Source organism: Medicago truncatula, chromosome 3 (genome assembly GCF_003473485.1).
Source record: "Medicago truncatula cultivar Jemalong A17 chromosome 3, MtrunA17r5.0-ANR, whole genome shotgun sequence".
NCBI classification, from domain to species: Eukaryota; Viridiplantae; Streptophyta; class Magnoliopsida; order Fabales; family Fabaceae; genus Medicago; species Medicago truncatula.
Window position 1 is genome coordinate 16,441,200 of NC_053044.1, and position 25,978 is coordinate 16,467,177.

Below are 25,978 nucleotides of genomic sequence, written 5' to 3' on the forward strand. Positions count from 1 at the left end.
TTATTCACTATGACCTACGTGCAGTAATTTGACTATAACTCAAGTTCTATAAATCCTTTTGAAGTCAAACCAACGGCATTAGAAAGCTAACATTCATACCTACAACTTTCGTGTTTACACCTAAGATCAATTTTGTACCTATCAATACCAGATTTCATTTCAATTTCGGAGCAGAGATGAAAAGAAAAATCAGAAAAAGCAACCCATATTATTCAACTTCACTTTCATTCAAAATCATCACAATCATCACTCTTAACTCTAATTCTCAAATTCTCAAAAACTAAACCTACAACATATTAAATACAATTTTCAGAATCATAGACTCAACATTATTGAATGTTAGTCCCACCCTTACCTTAGATTGATTGACAACAAGGTTCTACAGACTTCTCATTCTCTGACTCTTCTCTTCTCTTTGTTTTCTCCCAAATCCTTGTTTTCACGTAAAAACTATTCTAACCTAATTTCTCCTCTTTTATATCACTAACCACTTCTCTTAATTCTACTTAAGCCCACTAAACTTCTTTAATTTCTTATTCAGCCCCCCAAGTCTACTTATTCTATTATTTAATCATATTCTAATAAATAATAAAAGAAAACCACTTAATAAAATATCAACATACCACATAATCAAATAAATCATATAATTCGATTCTATCTCATTAAAATAATTAAATAAACAAATATAGGCTACTAATATATATATCAACACATAACAAAATATCACTTATCAAATAAATTAATTAAATTCTAGAAGAACAGACTCTAAACTCAAATAAATAAATAAAACAAATAATTCAAAGAGGGCGTTACAATGTCTTTTGAATTTGTATGTCTGTTTTTTTTGGCTTCATTTTTTGTTTTTATCTATTTGTGTCGTGTGCTCAATGCTGCAAACAAATCACACATAATCTTCACAAAGAGAGAAAGAATATGACTGCTGATATAATTTGGTTTGATATTTGAAATTATAACGATTTGAGAATAAACGCAACTGAAGTATTCATTCCACCATTGATGCCGCAGTTTGATGCCGCATTCTACCTTTAACTTGATGTGCAGGCTATTTTTTTTACTGTAATCACCGTAACTTTGTCTGTTATATGCTTCAATTACTCTGAAAGTATATGCTTCAACTTTGTTTGTACTTATTCTTCAGCAATATTAATTGATTCAAACGTACTGCTGATTTAGATTAAATTTATTTGTTAGGGGCATGAAATTCAATTGACTTTTCCCATGAATCTGATATTCTCCTAAAACCACTCTATATACAAATATGTTATAATGATCCGATATAGATAACGATCACCACGATAAAGTCGTTGTTCCTCTATAAGTCGTTGTTCCTCTATATCCAAAAATACTAAGATGTCATTTCTCATGAATCTCATAGTAAATATTTCTGAATAACATTCATTCACAATTTTTTATATTGTGGAAATTGATTTTGACACCCCTCCCATTAATCCAATTACTCTGAAAATCCTTATTACCTTCTAAAATCTACCAGCAAGTTTTTTAGGGTTAAGGCTTAGCACAAGATGCTTTCAGAAGTTAATTGCATTAACGAACATGACCATTCATTTTTATGCATCATAGATTAATATGAGCCATTTTGTAAAGTTGTTGCAGACAAGCTGCAAACTGAATTAAACAAGGAGTTTAAGCAGATGTGCACCCATGAATGGTGCCCTATAGAACAGAAGTAGTAAATGATGATGTTTTTTGCTCAATGCACTTATCATTATTGCAAAAATCCTTGATATAGTAAAGACAGCTACTTCAGTTTATATTTGTGCAGGGCTCGAGGTAAATTCCTGTTACATGTGTTGTGTGCTCAATTATAGCTACTCAGCATCCACAAATGAAATTGAAGATAAGCATTGGTATAAGTAGTGTGCTCAGTGTAGGCCTACACCTGATGAAATAACTCCTTTCAGTTCTCAATGTACGTTGGCTTACGCTATGTGATAAGGACCTCAACATTCCTAAAAAATTAGCTTCTTCTCAGCAACCAAATCCATGGCATTGCTGCTATTCAAACTTATGTGTTTGTCTCATATTTATATGAATCAGCTAAGAACTCCGGGAAATATCTCTTTGCACATGTTGTAAAAGCAGAATATGAATGTTAGTGACATGGAAATGGGGATAGCAACAACGCGCACAAGAGAAATATAAAGGGTTCTTTCATCTTTCTTCGGCCAAAGCCCAAACCATCTCCATTCATATTGCTTTTCCAAATGATTGATTTTGATATACTAACAGTGACTATGGTTTATTCATTAATTTTGAGTTTGACTAATGATTTACAATGGAATAATGTTTCACATTTCTACAACAGTGATAAATATTTTATTACCTATAATATTTTGAAATCTATATACAGTTACTCCTTTTCATTGGCTTGATTTGTGTTTATTGAGAGGCTCATTGATAGTTGATTCTGGGAGGTGTATCTTATTGCTGTCAATGCTGCTTTTGCCAGTGATCTGTAGGTGTCAAGCCAGAAAAACTATATATCAAATGTAGATGGGATGATAGCATTAACTATATGATGTAGTTGCAAGGTGTGCATTGGTGTCTTCCATTACCAATTTGCCGGTGGTGTAAATTAGAAATGGGGGTGTGATACCATGTATTGTATATTTGTATTATCGATGGGGAATTAAATAAATGCTTTTTAAGTACTGGTGTATAAACTCTATATTTTTACTTTTGCTTAAGGATCTACAAGGTGAAATTGATCCCATTCCTTTTTGTATTATAAGAAACCTTGGTGTAGTTTTTTTTTTGGACATCCAGCAATAGAATTATTGGGTGGCCTCTCAAATCTTCATAAAAATTGAGGAATGTCTACTAATGAAGCTGAGCTAGATGTGAATTAATGAATCTTTTTAATTATCCTAAAAAAAATTATCATGTGCTTTGTAATGGAATTCAGAAAATTAAACCATACAAGAGATTAAAGTATAAAATTGATTTCAATTCTATTGATATTGGTGTAACATTGTTTCTAATGATGGACGATGGATCTTTAAAAATAGGATTATGTTCACTTCAACTCTTGCTCAAATGTTTGGGAAATGATTTATTTTATATTAAATTAAATGTATTAATAACAAGATTCATAAATTGACAAAAAAGTAATTGTTTACCTCTTATAAATAGAACCAAAAAAATAGAACGAGAAAGATTAATCGTTAAAAAACAATAGCGCTTCAACTCTAATAGACCCGTGCAATTGAATGAATGACAATGGAGACTGTATCAATATATTAGCTTCTCCATTGTTTATGACTCAGGCGGTAGCAAGGATAAAAGTTCTAGGGATTAAATATATTAGCTCTTCCAAAATATTATAGTGTACTTTGTTGAGATTAGATAATTATCAATGCCAAAAATATAAATCTATTCTCCAAGTAGGGATTAAAATGTTTCCCTAACCAATACTTTTATTTTATAATTAATTATGTTAATGTTAAGTGAACTGTACGTATCATACAACTTATTGTCTTTTCAAATCAATAAAATGATATATTTGATTTCTATATATTATAACCGATAGTGCCCGTACGTAAATAAGAGATATCATTACATTTTATTAATGTAATGGATCATATTGCAATATATTAGCTTCTCCATTGTTTATGACCCGTACTCTGAAGATATTACTAACGGATGACAATGGGGATTGTATCAGCACCACTTTCAAATGTAGTTTATAAGGAGATATTCGAAAATGTGTGACCCAATATTTTGTATGCCCTTAAATACTTTTTATGTTTATTTATTTTTTATGTAATGAATAATATCGGAACTTTGTTAGCTTCTCCATTTTTAATGTCCCGGGCGTTAGCACGGGTAAACATCCTAGTTGGGCTTAACCCTTAATGTATTAATGGGCTCAACACACTCATTAACCAATTCATAATGTTTCTACTCACTTAACAGTAAAAATAATAATAACGATCACTTACCGGCTCACAACAAATTACCACAATAGTAACTTAGTAAAATAATGGTTCTCACTTGAAAACTGAAAATAATCCTCACCATGAAATTACTAAATCACCCTTGCTTACAAAATGATCAAAATACCCTTCTAATACGGAAAGCCATTTAAAATGCACCCAAAATAAATAATCACACACAAGCACATATAAACATATATTAAAACAGTTAAAATAAATCTAACAAAAATAGGCTGTTACAGTTTTTCCTTACTATGTGATACCCAGAGTTATGATGATGATCTTGGTTTTCCCATGAAATAATAATGTTTAGTGATCCTTCTATGAAGCAAAGATGTTTTCTCTCCTAGGGTTTCTTCTACCCTCTGTGAGAGTTTGGTTGTCGATTAGATTGATTTTTATATCAATCTTGATCGTTTTGTTCTCTATTCATGATGGATATCTCCATGTGGCATGGTTGGTCAGGTTTTTGCTATATCTAAACTCACCTTTTCCCTTTAATTGTTGGCTACACAAAGAATTATGATTACATCACCGATTGATAATTACATGCTTATTCAATATATTAATTAGCATTACCAATTCAGCCTTTGTGTTCTTTTCTCCATAAAAGCCACCTGCCTTAGTGATTGTGTGATTCTCATTTCCTTCTTCATATTCGTTGGCCACACATCAAATAAATTCCCTTGCGCGTTTTAACAGCCGCCGTTTTGGTCTTGTGTGGATTCTCCAATTTTGGAATAAGGGGTTTTTTAGGGCTGACAGATGAGTGTTATTAGTTGGAACTGCCGGGGATTAGGAAGCCCGAGCGCAGTTCCTGATTTGAAATATCTCGTTCGACACTTCAATCCAGACGTACTCTTTTTAAGTCAGACATTGGTTCACCGAAATAAAATTGAAGCTTTTCGATATTTGCTCGGTTTTGATTCTTGTTTAACACCGGTAGAAGCGGTTGTCTTGCTTTATTCTGGCGCACTTCTTGTAATTTGCGTGGTTTCACCTTTTTCCTACAGCCACTTTAGAAAATCTTGCAGCTCCGTCTTCCGATCATTATCCCATTCTTTTGAATAGAAGCCCGTTACAGCGCCCTCATCTCCATAAACGTAGTTTTCTTTACGAGAATGTGTGGTATTCGGAACCAGGTTTCAAGGAACTAGTGACTAATGCTTGGCACGAACATAATGCACATTATGTGATGCCTAAGTTTTCCCATTGGAGCAGGGAACATTGTAATAAGATTAAGTCAGATATCGAAGAGTGTCGACGACAGATTCAAAATGTCCGAAACAATAGTACAAGGTACAACCAAGAAGAGGTGGTGCGGCTGAGAAAGAAAATGAGAAGATTGTTATCCCAAGAAAATGCTTATTGGAGGCAACGCGCTAAGACTCATTGGTATCGAGATGGCGACCGAAACACGAAATTCTTTCATGCATCTGCCACTACTAGAAAGAAGGTAAACCAAATTTTATCACTTGAGGACAATGCAGGTAACAAGGTATCTAATAGTGCTGGTATGTGTGAAATTGAAAAAAATTATTTTTTGGATTTATTTCAAAAGAATAATAACCATGCAGCCCCTGTTATAGAAGTTATCCTGCAGTCCGCGTCGGATGAGGATAATGTGACTCTTACAACACCGTTCACCAAGGAAGAATTTAACGAGGCAATGTTTTCTATGCATCCGATAAATGTTCCGGGACGGATGGTTATAGTCCGGGATTTTATCAACAATTTTGGAACTTGTGTAGTGATGAGATTTTCAAAGAATGTTGTATTTGGCTAGACACATGATCGTTTCCACCAGACCTGAATATGACAAATATTGCTTTAATCCCAAAAGGTAATTCCAGGCTTTTATGAAGGATTGGCACCCCATTGCCCTTTGCAATGTATTATACAAACTCATTTCCAAGGTACTTGCTAACATACTCAAAATAATTCTTCACAACCAGTCGGCTTTCGTTCCTAATAGATGCATTCTGGAGAATGCGATGGTTGCTATTGAAGTTATCCATTTTATGAAGACAAAAACCAGAGGTAATGATAAGTTTGTTGCTCTTAAACTTGATATTAGCAAGGCTTATGATAGAATAGATTGGGATTATCCGAAGGCGGTAACGGAAAAAATGGGATTTAGCCATAAATGGATTCAATGCATGGTGATGTGTGTCGAGTCTATTGATTATAACGTTCTTGTGAATGGGGAACATGTTGGACCTGTTATTCCGGGGCGTGGCTTGTGACAAGGGGCCCCTCTTTCCCAGTATCTTTTTATTATTTGTGCGGAAGGCCTTTTTTCTTTAATTCAAAATGCCGAGGAAAATGATACTATTTCTGGCACTAGTATTTGTCGTGGGGCTCTGCCTGTGTCTCATTTGCTGTTTGCTGACGATTGTTTTTTGTTCTTTAAAGCGAAAGAAAATCAGGCGCGAGTTATGAAAAACATCCTAAACACTTACGAGGCGGCGTCTGGTCAAGCAATTAGTTTGCCAAAATCAGAAATATTCTACAGTACGAATGTGTCTGATGCTTTCAAGAATAGCATTACCAATGTTTTGGCAATCCGGGCTGTTTTGGGTACAAGTAAGTATTTAGGGATGCCATCCATAATAGGAAGAGATAGAACAACTACTTTTTCTTTCATTAAAGACTGTGTGTGGCAAAGGATTAACTCTTGGAGTAGCAAGTGCCTTTCAAAGGCGGGACGGGAGGTTATGATTAAGTCCGTACTTCAAGCTATACCATCTTATGTTATGAGTTTGTTCCAAATACCAGATATGCTTATTACATCCATCGAGAGGATGATAAATTCGTTTTGGTGGGGGCATGGCATGACCACACATAGAGGTATAAATTGGCTAAGTTGGGAGAAATTGTCCATGCATAAAACTCATGGGGGAATGGGTTTCAATGATCTCTCGGCTTTCAATCTTGCGATGTTAGGTAAGCAAGCGTGGAAACTTCTATCGGAGCCTCAATCCCTCGTTTCTCGTATTTTTAAATCCCGATACTTTCCGAATAAATCCTTTCTCAATGCCAACATTGGTCACAATCCGAGTTATGTTTGGTGGAGCATTTTACGTTCCCGCTTTATTGTGCGTGGTGGAGCAAGATGGAGCATCGGTTCTGGTGCAAATATCCTTATTCTTGATGCACCATGGCTGACTAATGGCGAGTCTATTGATGGTAACATAGTTGGAGGTCTTTATGTTCATGATTTCAATGTTCAACGCTTATTTTTAGAGCATGGTAAGAGTTGGAACGTGCCTCTTGTTCAACAGAATTTTAGTAATGACATAGTTGAAGCAATCTTGCATACGCCCCTGTATGATCAAGTTATTCATGACCGTCTCATTTGGAAAGCGGAAGGAAACAAATGTTATACGGTGAGGAGTGCATATCGGTTATGTGTGGAAGAGCTGATGGATGTTTCTCACCTTCGTCATCCAGGTAGTTGGCAGAACATTTGGTGTTTAAAGGTTCCGCCAAAGGTTAAAAATCTGTTATGGCGTATGTGTCGGGGATGTTTACCGACTAGAGTTCGCTTGAAAGATAAAGGGGTCTCGTGTCCGACAAATTGTGAAAGTTGCGGTGTTGATCATGAGGACTTGGATCATTTACTGTTTGAATGCCATGCTTTTGCAATTCAAGTTTGGAATTCAGCCTGAATTTGGTATGAGATTCAACATGCTGTCATGCAATCGGCTTCTATTGTTAACTCCATTTTCTATTTGTTACAGAATCTGCTCGTGAATATTAAACAACGAGTTGCTGCTATTTTCTTGAGTTTATGGAAGCATCGGAACCTAAAAATTTGGGATAATGTTGATGAAAATAGTGCACAAGTTGTTGACAGGGCTCGGAACATGATTGAAGATTGGCAAGAGGCAAATCTGCCGTGTACAGCTACAACACAACAAGCAAATGTGCAGCTGCAGCAACCTACTACATCATTGCAGATTCACGGACAAAACCATAAAAGACCAATAGGTTCTGTTCAGCCGACGTGGATGCCACCAAGCAACGGGAAATACAAATGCAATGTAGATGCGGCTTCTTCGGAACAGTTTAAGAGGACAGGTATCAGCGTGTGTATTCGGGATGATTTCGGAACCTTTGTGCTAGCTAAAGTGCTGCAATTTGATCAAGTTTATCCCGTAGCAATCAATGAAGCGTTGGGTTTGTATCATGCTATTCAATGGATGCAAGACATGCAATTTGATAATATACACTTTGAGCTTGACTCAAAAATCACACGAGATGCTTTCCATTCTCGCACGGTCGATGTTACAGAGTTTGGCCATATAATTGATGCGTGCCGAGACATTTTTTCCACCTCTTTTACAAACTCCCGAATCAATTTCATTAGGCGACAAACGAATGCGGCGGCTCATGCTCTGGTTAGAAAAGCCACATCCTTAGCTAGTCCCATTATTTATTATGCTATCCCACATTGTATTGAAACTATTATTATTAATGAAATGCTATAAACATCTTTCTTTAAAAAAAATAATTTTCTTATGATAAATAAAAAAACTAATAATAATATATTTTTGAAGATAAAAAACAATAACTTGTCGCTCATGCATTGCACGGGTTAATAAGATACATAAGTAAAAAAAACAAGTTTTAAATCCAAAAAAACAAACAAAAATTGAAGAGACGAGATAAAATGAATTTGATTTCATTTTCATCTTTCCAATTCCCTCCTTTATCTTTCTCTCACTCCTTTTATTTTCATCATCATGGAATCCCTAAAAATACAATTTACACCAGAATTTCACCTAACCCAAACCCATTTCATGAACAAACTCTCTTCCAAACTCAAACCCACCATTTCTTTCAGATCCTTCTGTTCTTCTTCTCTTTCCCAAACCCAAGCCCAAACCCAAACCCAAAACCCTGAAATCATAGTTCCCGTAAGAAGAAAACGTAGGGTTGTATCTTCTTCTTCTTCCGATGCTCAGCTCAAGGAAAATTGGTTGGCTTCAATCTCTTACTCTTCCCCAGCAAATTCTACCCATTTTTTGAGTGAAGACCAGAACCTGACGCCGAAAATTGAGGGTTGTAAATGGTTTCTTGGAATTGACCCAGATGTTTCTGGTGCTGTTGCTTTGTTGAAAATGCATGATTCTGTTTGCTCTGCTCAGGTATGTACCATGCTTCTTTTGGATGATGTTCTTTGCTTAGAGTGTTAGATAGAGTTTCTTTTAACTCGGTATCCGATCCATGGGACGACTTATCTGAGGGACTAATATCACCGTCCACTGATGGGGTTCAATTGAAGCCAAAAGAAGTTAGATAGACTCTGGTGGTGTAGGCTTGAGACCTAAGAGTGACCTCCTCTTTGGTCTTAGGTTCGAATCCTCCACGGGCCAACAATTCATGTGTTGGGGCTAGGGCCAGTGTGTGTGGCCGCTCTTCAATCTTTAATAATGTCGATTTAGCAGCTTCAAATAAGTTTATTTGTGAAAATTATTAGTAGAAATATAAGGAATTATCACTTAAAAAAAGAGCAACCTGGTGCAGTGAAGCTCCCGTATACACAGGGTCTAGGAAGGTGTCCCACCATTTTTGGTGTACTTCGCAGCCTTACCCTGATTTTTACACAAGAGGCTGTTTCCAGGACTCGAACCTGTGACCTTTCAGTCATATGACAACTTTACCAGTTGCGCCAAGGTTACCCCTCACTTGACAAATAAATTTAGTTGTCTTGTTTTGGCACTTTCAGCCTCTATAGTAACTACAAACAGTTTTGTCAACAATGAAATTGTTAAGATAGGATTAGTAAAGTATATACATGATAAAAACAATTTTGGATATTTTGCATGATGATTTGTTGGGGTATTTAACTTATATTTTATATTTTATTTTTAAAACCAAGGTATACCCTCCAGGAATTAGAGACCAACCCTGTAATTGATAGCCATTTAAGGCGTTAACTTCAAATATATTTTCATACACATCACTCAGTTACTGATTGAATCCCCCGACCAAATTGTTTAGGATATTGGGGTGTGTTTTCGAATGTACTGAGATGGTGGTTACAGGTTTTTAAATGATGGAGCTTTGTTATGTTTATGAATTTGGTTCGAGATTTGGCTGTTTTGGCATGTAAGGATTGTAGTTTAGTCAAAATTTTGTTAACTATGGGAATTGTTTATACTTTATATGGCAGTGTTGTTTACGGATATAATCTGAAATCTATAGCTGTATACATTTTGTTATGCTGGTAGCTATTGTTGCATAGAAAATGATAATACCAAACTTTTCTAATCACATTCTTTGTTATTGGTGCATTTCTGAAAAAGTCAATTTAACAGGCTGTAAATTTATCGGTTTCGTAAAAATGTGTTGTATCTTTAAGAAATGCTCCAATTGCAATGTTTGTTAAAAGAGTGCGTCACTACCATTCCTCTTGTTTCATAATTTGATGAAAATTGCTTGTAGACAGATGAAATAAATATGCAGTGTAGTAATGATTGTGCCTTTGCATATGTGGTTTCTTGGCCATATGTCGTGTTATGCTATATACTATACCTGTTCAATTGTAAGTTCCATTGAGGAAGGATATATTTATCTAAGCGAAATAATTGAGATCCATTTGGTAGTCCACTGGATTTGTAATTTTTTATCGGTGCATTTAATTAAAATGTCTACCGCATTTGTGTAGGATCCTAGAAAGTTTGGGTAGGCATAAAGCGTCATTTGCTAAGTCTATCGTTACTCATTTGCTATTTCAATTATAAGTCAATGCAAGAATGCACGATGACTTGCTATTTCACTCTGCCTCTTATACTCGAAAAAATGTGCAATGACCAACTAACATTTGCTATTTCAATTATAAGAGGCTTTTCTGTGTTATGTTGGTCATTGCAAGAATGCACGCACGGTGACTTGTATTGTTATTATCAGGATTTATGAATGTGTAATATTTTTGCAACCAGAAGTGCCCAAAAGGATGATCTTTTGATATTATTAAAAAGAAACTATCAGGAAATTTTAGTCTACCCATTACTTCAGTAAGCATATTTTGTATTATGGAAAATAATTTACAGTAACATGACAATGGTAACTGACTGATGCTGTGTGTAGTGTTACTCTTAGATTTGTTCATATAAGGAAGGAGTGAAATCTGGATGAGGTTGACTTCAAGAGTGCAGTATAATATTTTCTACTTATGTGAATTAGTTTGGCGTTAGATCCCCTAGGTTCCTTGATTTTAATATTTTAAACTGCTACTGAATATTCTGTTCAAAATTTTATCTACTTAGTATTGACAAAAGATGTGATTATATCAGTCCAACATACACAGGTATTTGACTCTCCTCATGTGCAATTACTAGTTGGCAAAAGAACACGGAGACGTTTAAATGCCAATTCTATTGTTCAGTTGATCCGTAGTTTTGATGCTCCAGCTGGTATACTATCTTTTCTCTATCATTCTTTCTTAATAAAAATGCTGGAACCTTGTTATTCGTTTTTGTGCTCTATGAGTCAACTACCTAGTATTTATTTCTTTTGTTATTTTGTTAAGTTGTTAGTTATTATATTCTAAAATCTTTAGTTCTATGTATTATGATATGTTAAGACTGTTATCCCGTGACTATAGTATATTGAGAGGTGAAACAATCCTAGTGACTTGATTTCTTGTAAGAATCTTAGTCTGCTTGTATGTGTTTGTTTAATATTTTATTGATAAATTTCAGGAATGCAATTGTGTATACTACTACTTTGCATTTGACAGTCATAAGTTTTGATAAGACCTATACAATAAGAAGTCAATATTTATTTATTTACGAAATGCTAAATTGATAGTGCCATTCACATTATTGGTTTGTTAGATAGAAAGATTAATAACCTCATTCTTGGGTATTTGTGGACAATATTAACGGATTAAGTATTTATTGAAGTAACTTAACACTTCTTAGGCTTCTCTTACACAAGTCCTCAGTTTGCTATAGTAATTTTTGAATCATTATTTTGCTTTTTCATATTGAAGGTTGACACTGTTTATGGTTGGATATTTGCAAACTGATTCTTGATTTCATTAGGAACCATTGCGTATATAGAACAGTCGATCCCTTTTCCACAAGATGGGAAGCAGGTTAGTATGCTCACTCAAATTAGTCTTTGAAAGACTTCATTTATAACTGCTTATTAATAACTCTTTACTTTCTTAAATTATCTATTCATACTAATTAGCCGGGCGTGACATAATTCGAATGATTATGTATGAACTTCCCACTGCCCGGAAGAAAACTCTGATGAAAGAATCTGCATGTATAAATAATTTTCCTTTCCGCTTGACTGACACATATTCCTTAAGTAGCAATTGAAAACATTCTATTTCTCAAATATTCATTGTGAATCTGTGATCACATTAGAATATATGATGACTATGTCATTTAGTATGGGCGCTATGGAAGTTATAAGGTGACTTGATGGGAGTTCTGGAATAACCAATAGTCTCTGCTGTCCAGTGTTGGCTGGTAGTACTATTTATTAATATAAATAAATAGTCTATTACCTCAATGAAATAAACCCATTTTTAACTAGTTTAATGTCCTTCTCTTAAATAGCATATTTATCATGTGATATCTGAAGCCGTCTATTGGTACAAATCAACTTAAAGTCAACTTTTAAACCCTTTCTTGTTTTTAAGTCTGGACCTTGAGTCCCTCATGTTAGCTGTCACGTCATCTCTTAGATGATGTTATGGCCGACAAAAAGTCACATAGGTACAAGTTGGTCCCACTGTGCAATCTACAACTGTCACCATGATACTTATACCAGAGCATATCTATATACCGTGTTGATTATTCTTCCCATCATGATTGGTTTTACTGGTTGGAGATTCCCTATCAGTAGTTGGAGATGGTAGTGTGAGAAGGAGGTAATGGGTTGGTATTTTCAAGTGGCTGCAATGGTGATGGTGTTTGGTGAGGAGTAGCTGGTGTTGTGTTACTGTGAAGAGGGTGGGGAGGTGGGGGTGGCAGGAGAGGGAGAAAGAGAGGGTGTTAGGTTAGGGAGGAAGAGGAAGCGGAAAAAGATGAAAGGAATGACGTGGTATGACACCGTGCTTATATGGTCTTCAGTTATCGATATCATGATGTTAGACCTCTTATTAGTATGGTTTTCATATTATTAGACTGCATATATTATATTTGTATGAAAGTAGAAGGAAAAGTCAGTAGGCATTTTATTTTGAGACTGAATATTGATTGGAAGAGGCCAAACTCTCAAATTTTCAGAGGCAACAGACCAAGACTTTAGAATTTCCTTTGGTTTCTGTTGTATAATTTTTTAAACTAGAAATGCATGTATCAACTATGTTTTGCTCAGAAAGATTAATATTTTCCCCTATCTTTTACATTCAAGGGCTGGTGGAGTGGAGGATTTGGGTATGGGCTGTGGATTGGGATCTTAGTTTCCTCAGGATTTACTGTTGTTCCAGTGCCATCTTTTACTTGGAAAGCGAAGTTTGAACTCTCTGGAAGCAAGAATGCAAAGGTTTGTTTGGGTGTTCTCAAATTATCATAATACAATTTTTCTTCCACTTGCAATGTTTTTTATATTATTTCCAAAAACTTTGAAATAATCAGCAAATATAATGTTAATTTATCATCAAAAAAGAAAAATATTATGCTTGTGGAAAGTATTATTTAAAAAGTACTTGACAATTTAATTGCAGCCACGATTATTTCTTGAAATTTTCCACCATGGCTTGCAACCTTTAACCTCACCCTAGGAAGCATAAAAAGGCATCGTCCTTTAGTTTTCTTCATCTATTCCATTAAACTTAAAAAGCCTTTGTGTTGTTGTTTCCTTCTTTGGATGCTATTGCTATAGCACCTTCTTTCACAAACCAAACATTACATTAATATGGAATCTTAAGTGTATGTCTGTATTCACAGTGGAATGCTGGATTAGCGTATTTATGATTTGGAGCTGTGGAAAAATCAGCATAAATATTCATTGGAACGCAAGAATAGCCTTTCCACAGTTAAACCAAACCTTACCTAAGATGTCTACTCATATTATTGTCGTCAATGTCATATATCTTTATTCTGTTATACAATTGAGCCTTAATACTATTTTGTTCGTTCCATTTATCTCTCCTTCCATTGGAATTGCAATTGAAAGTTGATATTAGGAAATTAATGGAAGGGAAGCCTTTGTTTCATGTCATGAATCATAATAACACTTTAATGTGTCCTACCTTTTGAAAATAGTAGAGGTTGCACATTTCCTTGTAAACTAACTTTAGAAAATTGTTACAGTGGCTATTTGTTTAGGTAGCTTCCATCTTGCCTTTGAGTATGGAATTGTGGTCTTGTGATTTTGAAAGTGGTCAAATTACATGTCTTGCCCTTACTGCTAGAACTACCGAAATCTCAAATATGCGTGTTTGATGTTCGCCCTCAACCTATTTGACCTTTTGGGGCTCACTTGTTACCAAAATAGTTATGCTTGTGTTGAATACCTTGCTTTAAAAAGAAAATACAAACTTTACAGCATATATTGAATAGCTGATTTAACAAACATTTTGTGATTTTGCTTATAAAAACAAAAAAATATATCGTGGGTCGTTTCTAGCTGGGATCGTTTCTATAAAGGGGTGGGTGGTTTGTAGGTGGAATCATTTTCATTTTCTTGAATCATGTCTTCTGAGAATCTGGATTCCTTGAAATGTGTAAAATGTATTTGGTATGCCTAAAATATTTTTAGGAGTATCAAACAATGTTTATAGGAAGTCTTCTATCTTCTCTCTATTCTTAAGAAAAGTCTCCCCCCAAATGACGTGTGAGGGTGTCACAAAACTTCTAGTTATGGAAATCTTGGGTTGCCAACCCTCTAGTGGCATGTGGAAAAGTTTGAACAAGAAACATAATGTAAAAATTATATTGGTAATACTAGTTTCCTGATAATATTTTTGTAATATTCATTCCAAACACAAAAATCCAATTTTCTGAAATTCAGATTCTCGTGAAACTTAAAAAATATCCCTGTGTATACAAAAATCCAATTTTCTGATGTTGATATTTCTCTATTCACTATATATTTTGTTCACTATGTATACTCATTTCATTTATTAGCTACATCTGTTTTTTCTTTTACTGCAGGATGATAGCAGGAAGCTTGCATCCACATTATTTCCATCACTGAGTTCCCTGTTAACCAGGAAAAAAGATCATGGTACATATTTCTATTGCTTAGTCCATTATTCAACTACTGTGCTGCTTGATGATCATAAATAATCTTCAAAATCTATTACAAGGGGAATGCTTATGGAACTTGCTCAAATCCTAGAAATTTTACATTGCTTTAAATCATAATAAATTTTGCCATTTAATTTTCAATAATTCTACACTTTGATCAGAGTGTCTTGTAGTTCTGTACAATACATTTCCCACCTCAACCAAAATTTTAAGCTGGAATGACTCTTACTCCACTTGCTTAAGAAGTAGCTCATGTTGTAGATACTCTGTTTATTAATTTGACCATTGATTTTTTTTTTCCTAAGTATTTCATCAAATAACTTTGATTTAACGTATAAAATACATTTAAAATATCAGGATATGTTGATTATAAAATTGCATGACTACAGATCTCGAATTTATTTAAAATTTGAAATGAATGATTGTTAAAATAATGGAAGCATTCACCATATATGGGTGATGATCAGCTTATCAAAGAGTAACTTCATATTTGTTCTGTTTAAGAACTCTTTATAAACTGTGTAACAGCATAGTATTACTCCTTATAACACTTAATTTCTCCATACATTCTAGATTAACTAATCCATTTATATATGGAAACTAACATGTACTCCCTATTATGCTTGTTTACAAATATATGATTATGCTACAACCAAATGGTGACTCTGAAATGAAAACAGTGTCACCTGGTTGATACAGCTCGGATACCAAGTGTAATGGTTTAAATAGAATTTCTCATGGTTCCTATGTGCTCTGATTATTAATGAATTTCTCATGTTGTAGGAAGAGCAGAGGCTTTATTAATTGCTGCATATGGCAAAGACCAAAACAAAAGCCAATAACCTACTGAGACCATCATCGACGAGTTGGAAACCTGAAAATTTACGTATTTATCAATTTCTGCCCCTCCCTACTTCTATTTTTCACTCTATCCATTATTTGATTGCTAATTGTATGTCCTAATTATATTGTATACTATGTTCTAATTTATATATATTCCTAAGTTATTTATTATTATTGTAAAGATGAAGAGTTTATTTAGTGTATTTGGAATTTATCTTATGATATAGATCTCTTCCAATTTAACAGTTTCTAGTTTGAATTCTGAGAATGCAATAACATTAAAATCCTTAAGGAAATTAAAGGGTTGGTGCTCTGGTCGTGTAGTCTCGCATGACTCGAGGCAGGGGTGGATCTCCTTGGAGACCATAGGTGCCACTGCACCCCCCAACTTCTCTATAAATAGCATATTAATCATTATATGGCACATGCTTTTAGGTTGTTGTAGTGGTCAGACTTGGGATGTAGCATATTAATCATTCAGAAATGATAAATAGACAAAAAAATAACAGACATAAATAGGACACCGTACTTTATACCATATTTTTTTTTTCTTTCTTTTTTCTTTTCCTCTTCTCTGCACTCGTTCTCTCTTTCCTAGTTCACTGAACCGCCGCTCCCGCTTCCTCACCGGACAACTTTCTACCTCGCCACAACTGTTGCTTCTCTCTCAGTCATGCACTTTCTCACTGTATTCCGGCCACCTCCACCAATCTGCAACTGTTCAGGCGTTTAATTGTTCGGATCTGAAGAGATTTGGCCGGAAATAACAACGTCGGCGCGCAGGGAAGACGGGTGGATGAAAACAGAAGTAGAGCACGAAGGAATGGTGGTGAGGATTTCAGCGGGTCAGATCTAAAGAAGAAGAAGGGACAGCAACATCACCGGCGGGAGGGAGAAGAGCAGGTTGTCGGCGTTATGAGTTCCAAGTCTGAACAGATTTGAAGGGACAGAGACGATGGTGGTGGTCAATGAGGACGACGGAGGGTGCGGTGGTGAGGATTGTGGCCGCGGAGGATTGTGGTCGTGAGGAAACGTGATAGCGGGTGGGTGGTGAGATAATACGTACACATAGTAGAGAGGAAGAAGAGAAGGTGTACGGTTTTTACAAAACTGCCCTCGTTTTAACTATGAAATGTCCAAATTGTCCATTGGTGTCTGTATTGTGTCCAGAATTCTGTGTCCAATTATCATTGCTCTTAATCATTATATGGCACACTGCACCACAACAGGAACTGAGATGTAGCCACAATCTACGCAGACTTGAAGGCGGTGGAGGCAAGATGCCACAAGACTTGGGGAAAGTTACGTGCACCACAATCATCGTCAATCCTTGATGGAGCAGGGAGAAACCTATGGCGCCCCGTTCTAAGTTGTAGTAATGCCGACTTCGACCCCCGCCAAGAGAAAAAAATGCCCAAAAGGCAAAAAAGGGCAAGAGATGCCTTTCCCTTTGGAAGCAAAACAAAGCAGGCGTCTCATGAAATTAAATGCATCAGCGCGGCCTGGACGAAATGCCCGGGCAATCCTGCCTAACGTAGCATGAAATAAAAATGCATATAATACTAAACGTGGCATGAAATAAAATTCGCAAACACAAAGTGAAATGAGAAGCCCGGGCGGAATGATGACAGGTCATCTTACGTTATTCTTAGCATCTTTTTCAGTCATTTTCAGTAGGTTTTAGTAGCAAAAAGGAGGAGTATTAGAATGATTGCCTATGATTTCAAGACTTTTCAGCAAATCCACTAGGCTTTCGGAACTACAAGGACGATCACTCATTTTCCACTCTCAACACTGAAGTAAAACCTGAAAATAGGTGAAATAAAAGGAAGACGAACAAACATAAGAGGAAGAGGGAATACCTTATGAAAAACTATGCAACCCGTGGAGAAGAGACGAACTGTCGGAACCAAATTGCTCCCAAAAATCCCAGCTAGAAGAAAAGGAAATCTCACTCAGAGAAATCAGAGATAAACGGGACGAAACGTGAAAGTGTCTCCAAATAGCAATGTTATCCAAAGACCAATCACGAAATCCTTTGCAAAACAGAGGGAACATGAATCAAAAAGTTGAGAAGGAGGAAGAACTCTCCTTTTATAAGCCTTAGTAGCCAAGCATCGACTATTACAGACGAAAGAAACTAAAGGTTTTCGATTCAATGTTTGATATGCTACCTCAAGTCGAGAAAAAGCTCAAGTGGTGCGTGATTACAGTGCAAATTATGGAACGCGTGCAGTGCACAAATCAAACACGTGGAAAGAAAAATTGAACAACCATCACGTCGATAATGTTTCGGCCGAGGGCATTAAATGACAACCACTCCCACTAACTTGCAATCGAGCGCCACTTCCTTGTAGACGAAATCAAACTTCCTGACAAAACGCATCGAGCGCCGCCAAGCCAAGTTATCAACGGGCATCATAAAGACCCTTGTCGAGCGCCTCCTTCCACTCCTAAAACCATTGGGCCATAAAGGATCCAATAGCTTGGGGTACAACTGTTCTGGACCGGTCAAAGGACCAACCGCACGTCGACACATGGCCGAACTTACACCGCCTTAAGACTCCGCTCTCAAGAGAGAACGCTAGCTCGCATGCACCGTGCCTCACAGAAGCTCGCCCCTCGTGCAAGGATCACCCTACACGTGTCCTGCTCCGTCCCTAATCACATGTCGCATAAGGCGGAGACGGTTATGGCCAAGGCACACCTATATAAAGGTGAACTTGCTTCACCCTCAAGGTACATATCACTTTTCACAACACTTATTACACAATCTTTCTCAGTTCCATTACTAACTTGAGCGTCGGAGTGCTAACGTGTCTGCAGGCACCTTTCGTTTCACCATGAAGACTGATCGTCGTCGTGCTGGAAGTCGTTGCCATCACACCGAAGCATTCTCTACCGCTGTTGCCACTCAACCGTTCTCATCGAACATATCACTTTTTAATTCTACATTGTGGACTATTCTGAACTTGCATTGGTTCTGAATTTGCAGTGTTTTGAATTAGACTTGGTATGCTATGAAATCTTGTTTATTTTCATCGGATATTTTTAATATGTCCATTTTTAATAGCTTGGTCTAAATAACATCAAAGAAACATGGATAGAAAACAAAACAGATCAAAAGCATAAATTATTATTATTATTTTTTTTTTTATATAATGAATTCTTAAAACCTATTATAAAAAGGTGTTTTGTAAGTTTTTTTTGTCTTAAACTTCTTCAAAAATAACATTATGTTTGATATTCATCTAAAATATTATCATAAATTCATTATAAATTTTGTCTTTAAATGACATTTTGTAGGTATATTTCATCTAAGATAAATTTGTCTAGAAATGTCATATTTTAAATATGGGTTTGTCTAACATGTGCAATATTGCACATGTTAAGGTAACTAAAAGTAGCAAGTTTTTATTAAAACCAACAATTATTTAACAAAAAGTTATATATTTAATACAAAATGTTCAAGTTCCTATGCAAAGTTACTATTTTAAATTTTTTAACATGTGCAAATTTACACATGATAGAAAAACCCTTTAAATATAACCGGTTGTCTTTCACCAGTCTATGTTCTTGACTTATGTGATGACCATTTCGGCTACACACTCAAAGACATACTTCAACAAGAAAATTGCTTTTTTGACATAGAAAACTTCATAAAGACACAAGTAAAATACGTTTATGTCCCCAGCAGCAGTTAACAGCCGTTCAAGAATATGCCGGCAGTTAACAACCGCTGGAGCCAGCGGCAGTTAACTGCCTCTCACACCAGTTAGCAGAATCAGTGCAGCCTGCACTGGTTTTTTCCAGGAAATTTGTCCTGTTTTACCTATAATTCCAAACGGCAATTCAGGAGGAAATCAAACCGAAACAATAAAATCCAACAATCACAAACATGAATATTTCATAGTTTATCAATTATTCGGTAACATTACACAAAACCGATAATGCGTTAACGTTTCACAATTGTTTGAAATCCGTCAAATTTTCCACATTATGCAACATTTTACACGTAATGTACATTAATTACTAATAAATGCGAAACTCAAATATATTGATATATATATATAGTTAAAGGTTAGTTACATATCACCCAAAAAATTGATCATTACATTATATATCCCAAAAAATACGTCGGCGCGTATCGACCCAAAAACAGATTAACACCGACCAAAAAGTGTCATATTTCATCTAACAAAAGCAAATCATCTAAATGTTCCAGAACATCTTCAAATTCTTCGTTTTCTTTAATCGGAGTGTCATCAAACATAATTGGATTGTCTTCATTTGTTGGTTCTTTTGGTGGAACCGGTCTCTCTTTGTCCTCAATCTCCATGAGTGCTCGGAAACGATCGTGTTGATCCAAGAATTCATAATTTCATGTTTTTGCCTCATCGCTCCTATGATTTCTCCACTCCGTGGATGATGGAGGTAGTGGACAACCATCTTTCAACGAAAGAAGGACAAAATGATTTGGGATTAAAGCAAGGCAAATCATGTTGCTTTTCGGATTAATCGGAGGCGCACCTCTAAGTGGGAAAAAATTCTCGGAGACTCCAATATCAAGGGTAGTCATCTCCACCACCAGCCTATTGTAACAAGATGCAACGATGTGTCCCATATCCGGGAATGTCAACCATTTGTCGGGAGGAGCAAAGCTACTAGGATTTTTGGGAGGAAGCAATCCATCCAAAATGTAGTTGTAACGGTCCTCGCTCGCATTTACCTCGATGTATTTGTTCCTATGCTCTTTCAACTCTTTAATAAGTGCTCTCCGCACCATAACATGACTTTCTTCCGTCAAACCCACGTGTTCGGAAATAGCCCTAAACCCACAATGTCCGTCACCAATAACATCCACAATTCCCTCAATGTATGGTCTCATGAATTTTGGCATGTAATACTTAGGATTCGATGGATCATAATTTCTTGAAACCAAGCTAGGCTTAGGAACCAGAACCGGAGAAATGCCAATGCAAGCACCTTTTCTTTTAGGTTGTGAAGATTTTTTTCGTGGTGAAGATTGACTTTCCGGATGTTGAGAATCAATAGTCTCCCACTTAGATGGGATCCTACGTGTAATTTTGATTTTTTTGGGAGCTCTTTTGGTTGGCACCTTTTTTGGAGGTGGTGACTGTAACACTCCGTTTTCCCAAATTGATTTTTTTTTGTTGTTGCATAAATCAGAGTAAAACTACTAAACAAGATGCTACATTTCTTATAATCACAAATATAGCAAAATTACTATATATTTCAATCATCTCATGTCATCAAATTAAATCTCAATGCAGCGGAAAACATTTAAATTAAACATTGTGTTGGCACAATGACCTTAAAAAACTTATTAAAATCCAGTCTAGACAAATCTTCAACATAAATTCACAATAAACACGTAACACATGGAAAACAGCAAAGATCCCCATCTCGTTACGTATCAGAGCGACCCTAAGACGACACGTGAGAGAGTCACTCACTTCAACAGCTAACCTTGATTACCTGCAACTTACCCAATTGTAAAGGCAACATTTCCAAGCAGAAGGGGTGAGATTTCACATTCAATAATAATAATCATTTAATTCATCAAATGCATTTAACAACTTAAACCTCATCAATGAATAATAATAATTTTTCATATAGTACTTCATTAAATCATCAATCAACTTTTAGTCATCATTAATATCATATTCATCACATCATATACATTCATCATATAACAACACAATCATCACATCACATAACAATATAATCATCACATCATAAACATCATCATATAACGACATAATCATCACACCATCATATAACAACATAAACATCACATCATAAACATCATCATATTATAACATAAACATCACATCATAAAAATCATTGTATAACAACATAAACGTCAAATCATAAAAATCATCGTATAACAACATAAACAACAACGATTAATAAATATTAATACTTCACATAGTTCTTTATTAATAACTCATTGACAAATGACTACTTAACGACAACGACAATGCGACTTCTACAACTTAAACTCAACATATGCAACTTTAACTTCGTATTCTTGCATGTGGTACCAAACAGGGCATCAAGCCCTCAACATATAGAGTATAATTATAATCACAGGGCATCAAGCCCTCAACTTAAAGAGAAAAAGCTCACAGAGCATCAAGCCCTCAACGTAAGAGCAAAAGCTCACAGGGCATCAAGCCCTCAACTTAAAATGAGTATGCATGGACTCAACAACGTACATCTTAGACAACTCTACAACTTATATGACTCCAATATCTTGGAATATCAACTTACAACTTTACAACTTAGACCAACACTTGCAACTTAATGACAATAATGATTCAACAACAACAGAGATAGAAACATAAACATCTTGCAACATAGCAACATCAACAATAACAACTTGAATGATATAAACAATAATAATTTCCATATCATTCATTTTCAACACATTATAAAAATATCTTAAACAATTCAACAATCATCAATCATTTGATTCAGGTTCTCTGTAAGTCTGTAACTTAATAACTAACTTTCATTTCTACCCCAAGATCAACTCTCAACATCACGTGCGACAAAGATCGCAAGAACCCTAAACAAGGTTGACTGCCACTGAGTAGCTCGCGAGGCGAGCCACTCTACTCGCGATGGCGAGTTCAGGAAAAAGGGTACTCGCGATGGCGAGTTAGCTACTCGCCGTGGCGAGCTAAATTTGATTGCTCTCGGGAGTTTGACATTTTTCACTCAAAAATCCCATTTTCTGACTTCTCTTTGTCTAAATTAAATCTAAAGACTTGCCTAATCATTCCTAAACAGGTTAAGACACTCAAAACCATATAAAACTTGACCTCTAACATTAATTCACAAAATCATGTTTCACTCCTTGGTAACTCGCTATGGCGAGCAACAATTAAGGTCACTCGCGAGGCGAGGGGTTTCTACTCGCAAGGAGAGCGATGAAGTTCATCCCTCGCGAGGCGAGCGATGAAGTTCATCACTCGCGAGGCGAAATCGTCTACTCGCTATTGTAACGCCCTCTTTGAATTATTTGATTGTTTTAATAAGTTTAGGATATATTTATATGATTATGTGATTTATTAAGTGGATTATTTTATTATTTAATGGAATAGGATTTGAAAATAAAATAAGATTAAGTTGTGGGGGCTGTTTTAAAAATTAGATGGGTGATAAATTGTTAAAACCTTGGGTAATCTTAACCATAGAGCTTGAAGTGAACTTTTGTTGTTCTTGAGAATTTTTATGAAAAATGTGATTTTTGTAAAATAATGTTTTCGGTCATCTTTTATGTGGTTTTGAGTGCCTTAACATGTATAGAAATGGTTAGACAAATTTTTGGATCAAATTTGGGCATAGAGAAGTTAAAATTGGGATTTTGGGGTGAAAAATGGGTTTTTCCCGAGTTGCTCTCTGACACCATGTCCTGTTTCATGTTCTTGCGTCTTTTTCACACGTTTCTGTTTTGAATTGGCCTTTGGTGTAAACATGAAAGTTGTAGATAATTGAGTTAGATTTCCAGTGGCTTTGGTTTGATGTGAAAATGATTTTTGGTTCTTGAGATATGATGAAAATACTCCAAGTAGGTCTTAGTGAAATTTTATGAAAATTCAGCATAACTGTTTCTTAGTTAATCCAAAACTTATGGAATAATTCCAAACCTCAAAACTAGAAGTACTAGGAGTTTAATTAAGGGGTTTAAGAGTATTTAACATGTGTTGTGATGGATCTAATTTGGTTGGACGTGAAGATCTTTGTTGAATAAGATGTGATACATTGTTTATGTGCATTACTTGAGATATTATTGAATATTGAAGATGTTGTTGAATTGCAATTGATATTTTTATGTCTTGTTGTTGATGTAATCTGCCTATGCTGCTATTGTTATTTAACTAAGTTGCATGAGTCAGTCTAAGTTGATTAAGATGTTGATAATGATGTTCCAAATTATTGGATTAATATAAGAGGTTGTCAAATTAAGATGTTTAAGAGGTCGAGTCCATGCATTAGCATTTCATTGTTGGGGGCTTGATGCCCTGGAGCTTTGTACTCACCACGTTGGAGCTTTAGCTCAAATTAGCGATGGGGGCTTGATGCCCTGGAAGTATATTAATACTCAAATAGCGATGGGGGCTTGATGCCCTGTATTGGTACCACATGCATATAAGAGGTCTAAGTTGCATAGTCAATTCGAAGTTGCATTGCCGAGTCAAAGTCGTTGTTGATGCTTCACATTAATATTGTTATGTTGTGAATATCTTGTGCTGTTTCTGTTGCTGTTGAATATTGATCAAGTTGCAGGTGTTGGTCTGAGTTGTTAAGTTGTTGATGAATTGTCATCCATGAGTTGTTAAGCTGTTGACGAGTTGTCATCCATGAGTTGTTAAGTTGTTGAGTTGTCTTCTACCCATGTGTTGTTAATGAAGTGCTTATGAAGATTATATGATGCTATGAAGCTATATGATGTTGATTGTGATTATTATTATGTTGTATTATATATGATTATTATTATGTGATGATGATTATATTGTGTTGTTTAAGTTATTAGTGATGATGATTACATGATGTTATCTATGAGTTGTTAAATGTACTTGATAATGGTTATGTTAAGTTGATAAGTTGTCTTTTATTCATGAATTGATAATGAGATGTTTGATGAATAATTATTATTATGAATTGATGATGTTACGTATAGTTGCTAAGTTGTCTTCTATTCATGAGTTGCTAATGAGATGCTTGGTGGAGAAATGTTATTACGAATTAATGATGTTGTTATGTTGTATATGAATTAGGATTAAGATGTTGTTATGTTGTATATGAATTAGGATTAATGATGTTGTTATGTTGTATATGAAATATGATTAAGATGTTGTTATGTTGTATATGAACTATGATTATGATGTGATGATCTATGTTGGTTATAATTTGGTTATTATGTGTTATATGATGATGTTTATAATGTGATGAATATGAAGTAAATGATAATTAGAAGTTGGTTGAGTCATTAAGAATTATTACATGAAGGATTATTTTTACTGATAGAGGAAGTTATTTATGTTGTTAAATATAATTAATGAATTATATGCTTAATATTATTGTTTTGTGAAATCTCACCCCTTCTGCTTGGAAATGTTGCTCTTCGTATGAGTAACTTGCAGGTAACCAAAAATAGTTGATGTCTTTTGAGCTTTCTCTCTCGTGTGTCTTAGGTGCTCTGATACGTAACGAGATGGGAACTTTGTTATTGCTTTTCTATTCCTTACGTATTGTTTTTGAAGATTTATGACTATGTTTTAGATTGAATTTTTATGAGACAATTATGAAGAGGCCTTCGTGCCAAAGACTATTTTAGATGTTTGAATAAATCCCGCTGCGAAGTATTAAAGATTTTGTTATTGAATTTTAAAGGATAAATAGTTATTTATTCAGTTTATGATTTTAAGAAAAGAATGTGACATTCAGTTTATGTGAATACTCTGATTATTTTTATGAAATTTTTATGTTGGGAAAACAGGGTGTTACAGCTATGGTGAGCGATGAATGACAGCTCGGGCAGAAGTGCAGATTTTCTCAAAACTCATCCAATTCAATGGTTCTAACCTTAAAACTGATTCTAATCATTATTCTATGAATTGTCTAAGGTCTGGACACTAGTTCTACATCAATTTAACAGGTTTCTACTCTTAATTAATCAATTCTCCAACTTTTAACCTAATTCTTAAATCCTCCAAAACTACATCCTACCACATGTTAAATCCAATTTCAGAATTATACAACTTAGAATTAAAGAAGGTTTGTCCCACCCTTACCTTAGGTTTCGATTGAAAGCTTCTCCTCTTAGGTTCTTCTCTTGTTTTCTCCATTTTTCTCCAAAGACTTGTTTCACGTAAAAACTATTCTGACTTATGTTTCTCC

At 35.2% G+C, this 25,978-nt stretch overlaps 2 protein-coding genes across 2 annotated transcripts; one reads left to right on the forward strand and one right to left on the reverse strand.

Annotated features, from left to right (window-relative positions):
• Positions 1 to 8,641: 8,641 nt before the first annotated feature.
• Positions 8,642 to 16,264, forward strand: LOC25490468 (Holliday junction resolvase MOC1, chloroplastic). The gene is made up of 6 exons (XM_013603894.3): positions 8,642 to 9,130; positions 11,296 to 11,401; positions 12,035 to 12,087; positions 13,362 to 13,493; positions 15,107 to 15,179; positions 15,986 to 16,264. The coding sequence occupies exons 1-6, from the start codon at positions 8,726 to 8,728 to the stop codon at positions 16,042 to 16,044; spliced, it is 828 nt and encodes a 275-aa protein (XP_013459348.1). The 5' UTR covers positions 8,642 to 8,725; the 3' UTR covers positions 16,045 to 16,264.
• A 4,162-nt stretch (positions 16,265 to 20,426) lies between these two features.
• On the reverse strand, positions 20,427 to 20,945 carry LOC25490466 (uncharacterized). The gene has a single exon (XM_013603892.1). The coding sequence runs from the start codon at positions 20,943 to 20,945 to the stop codon at positions 20,427 to 20,429; it is 519 nt and encodes a 172-aa protein (XP_013459346.1).
• Between the last annotated feature and the right edge of the window lie 5,033 nt (positions 20,946 to 25,978).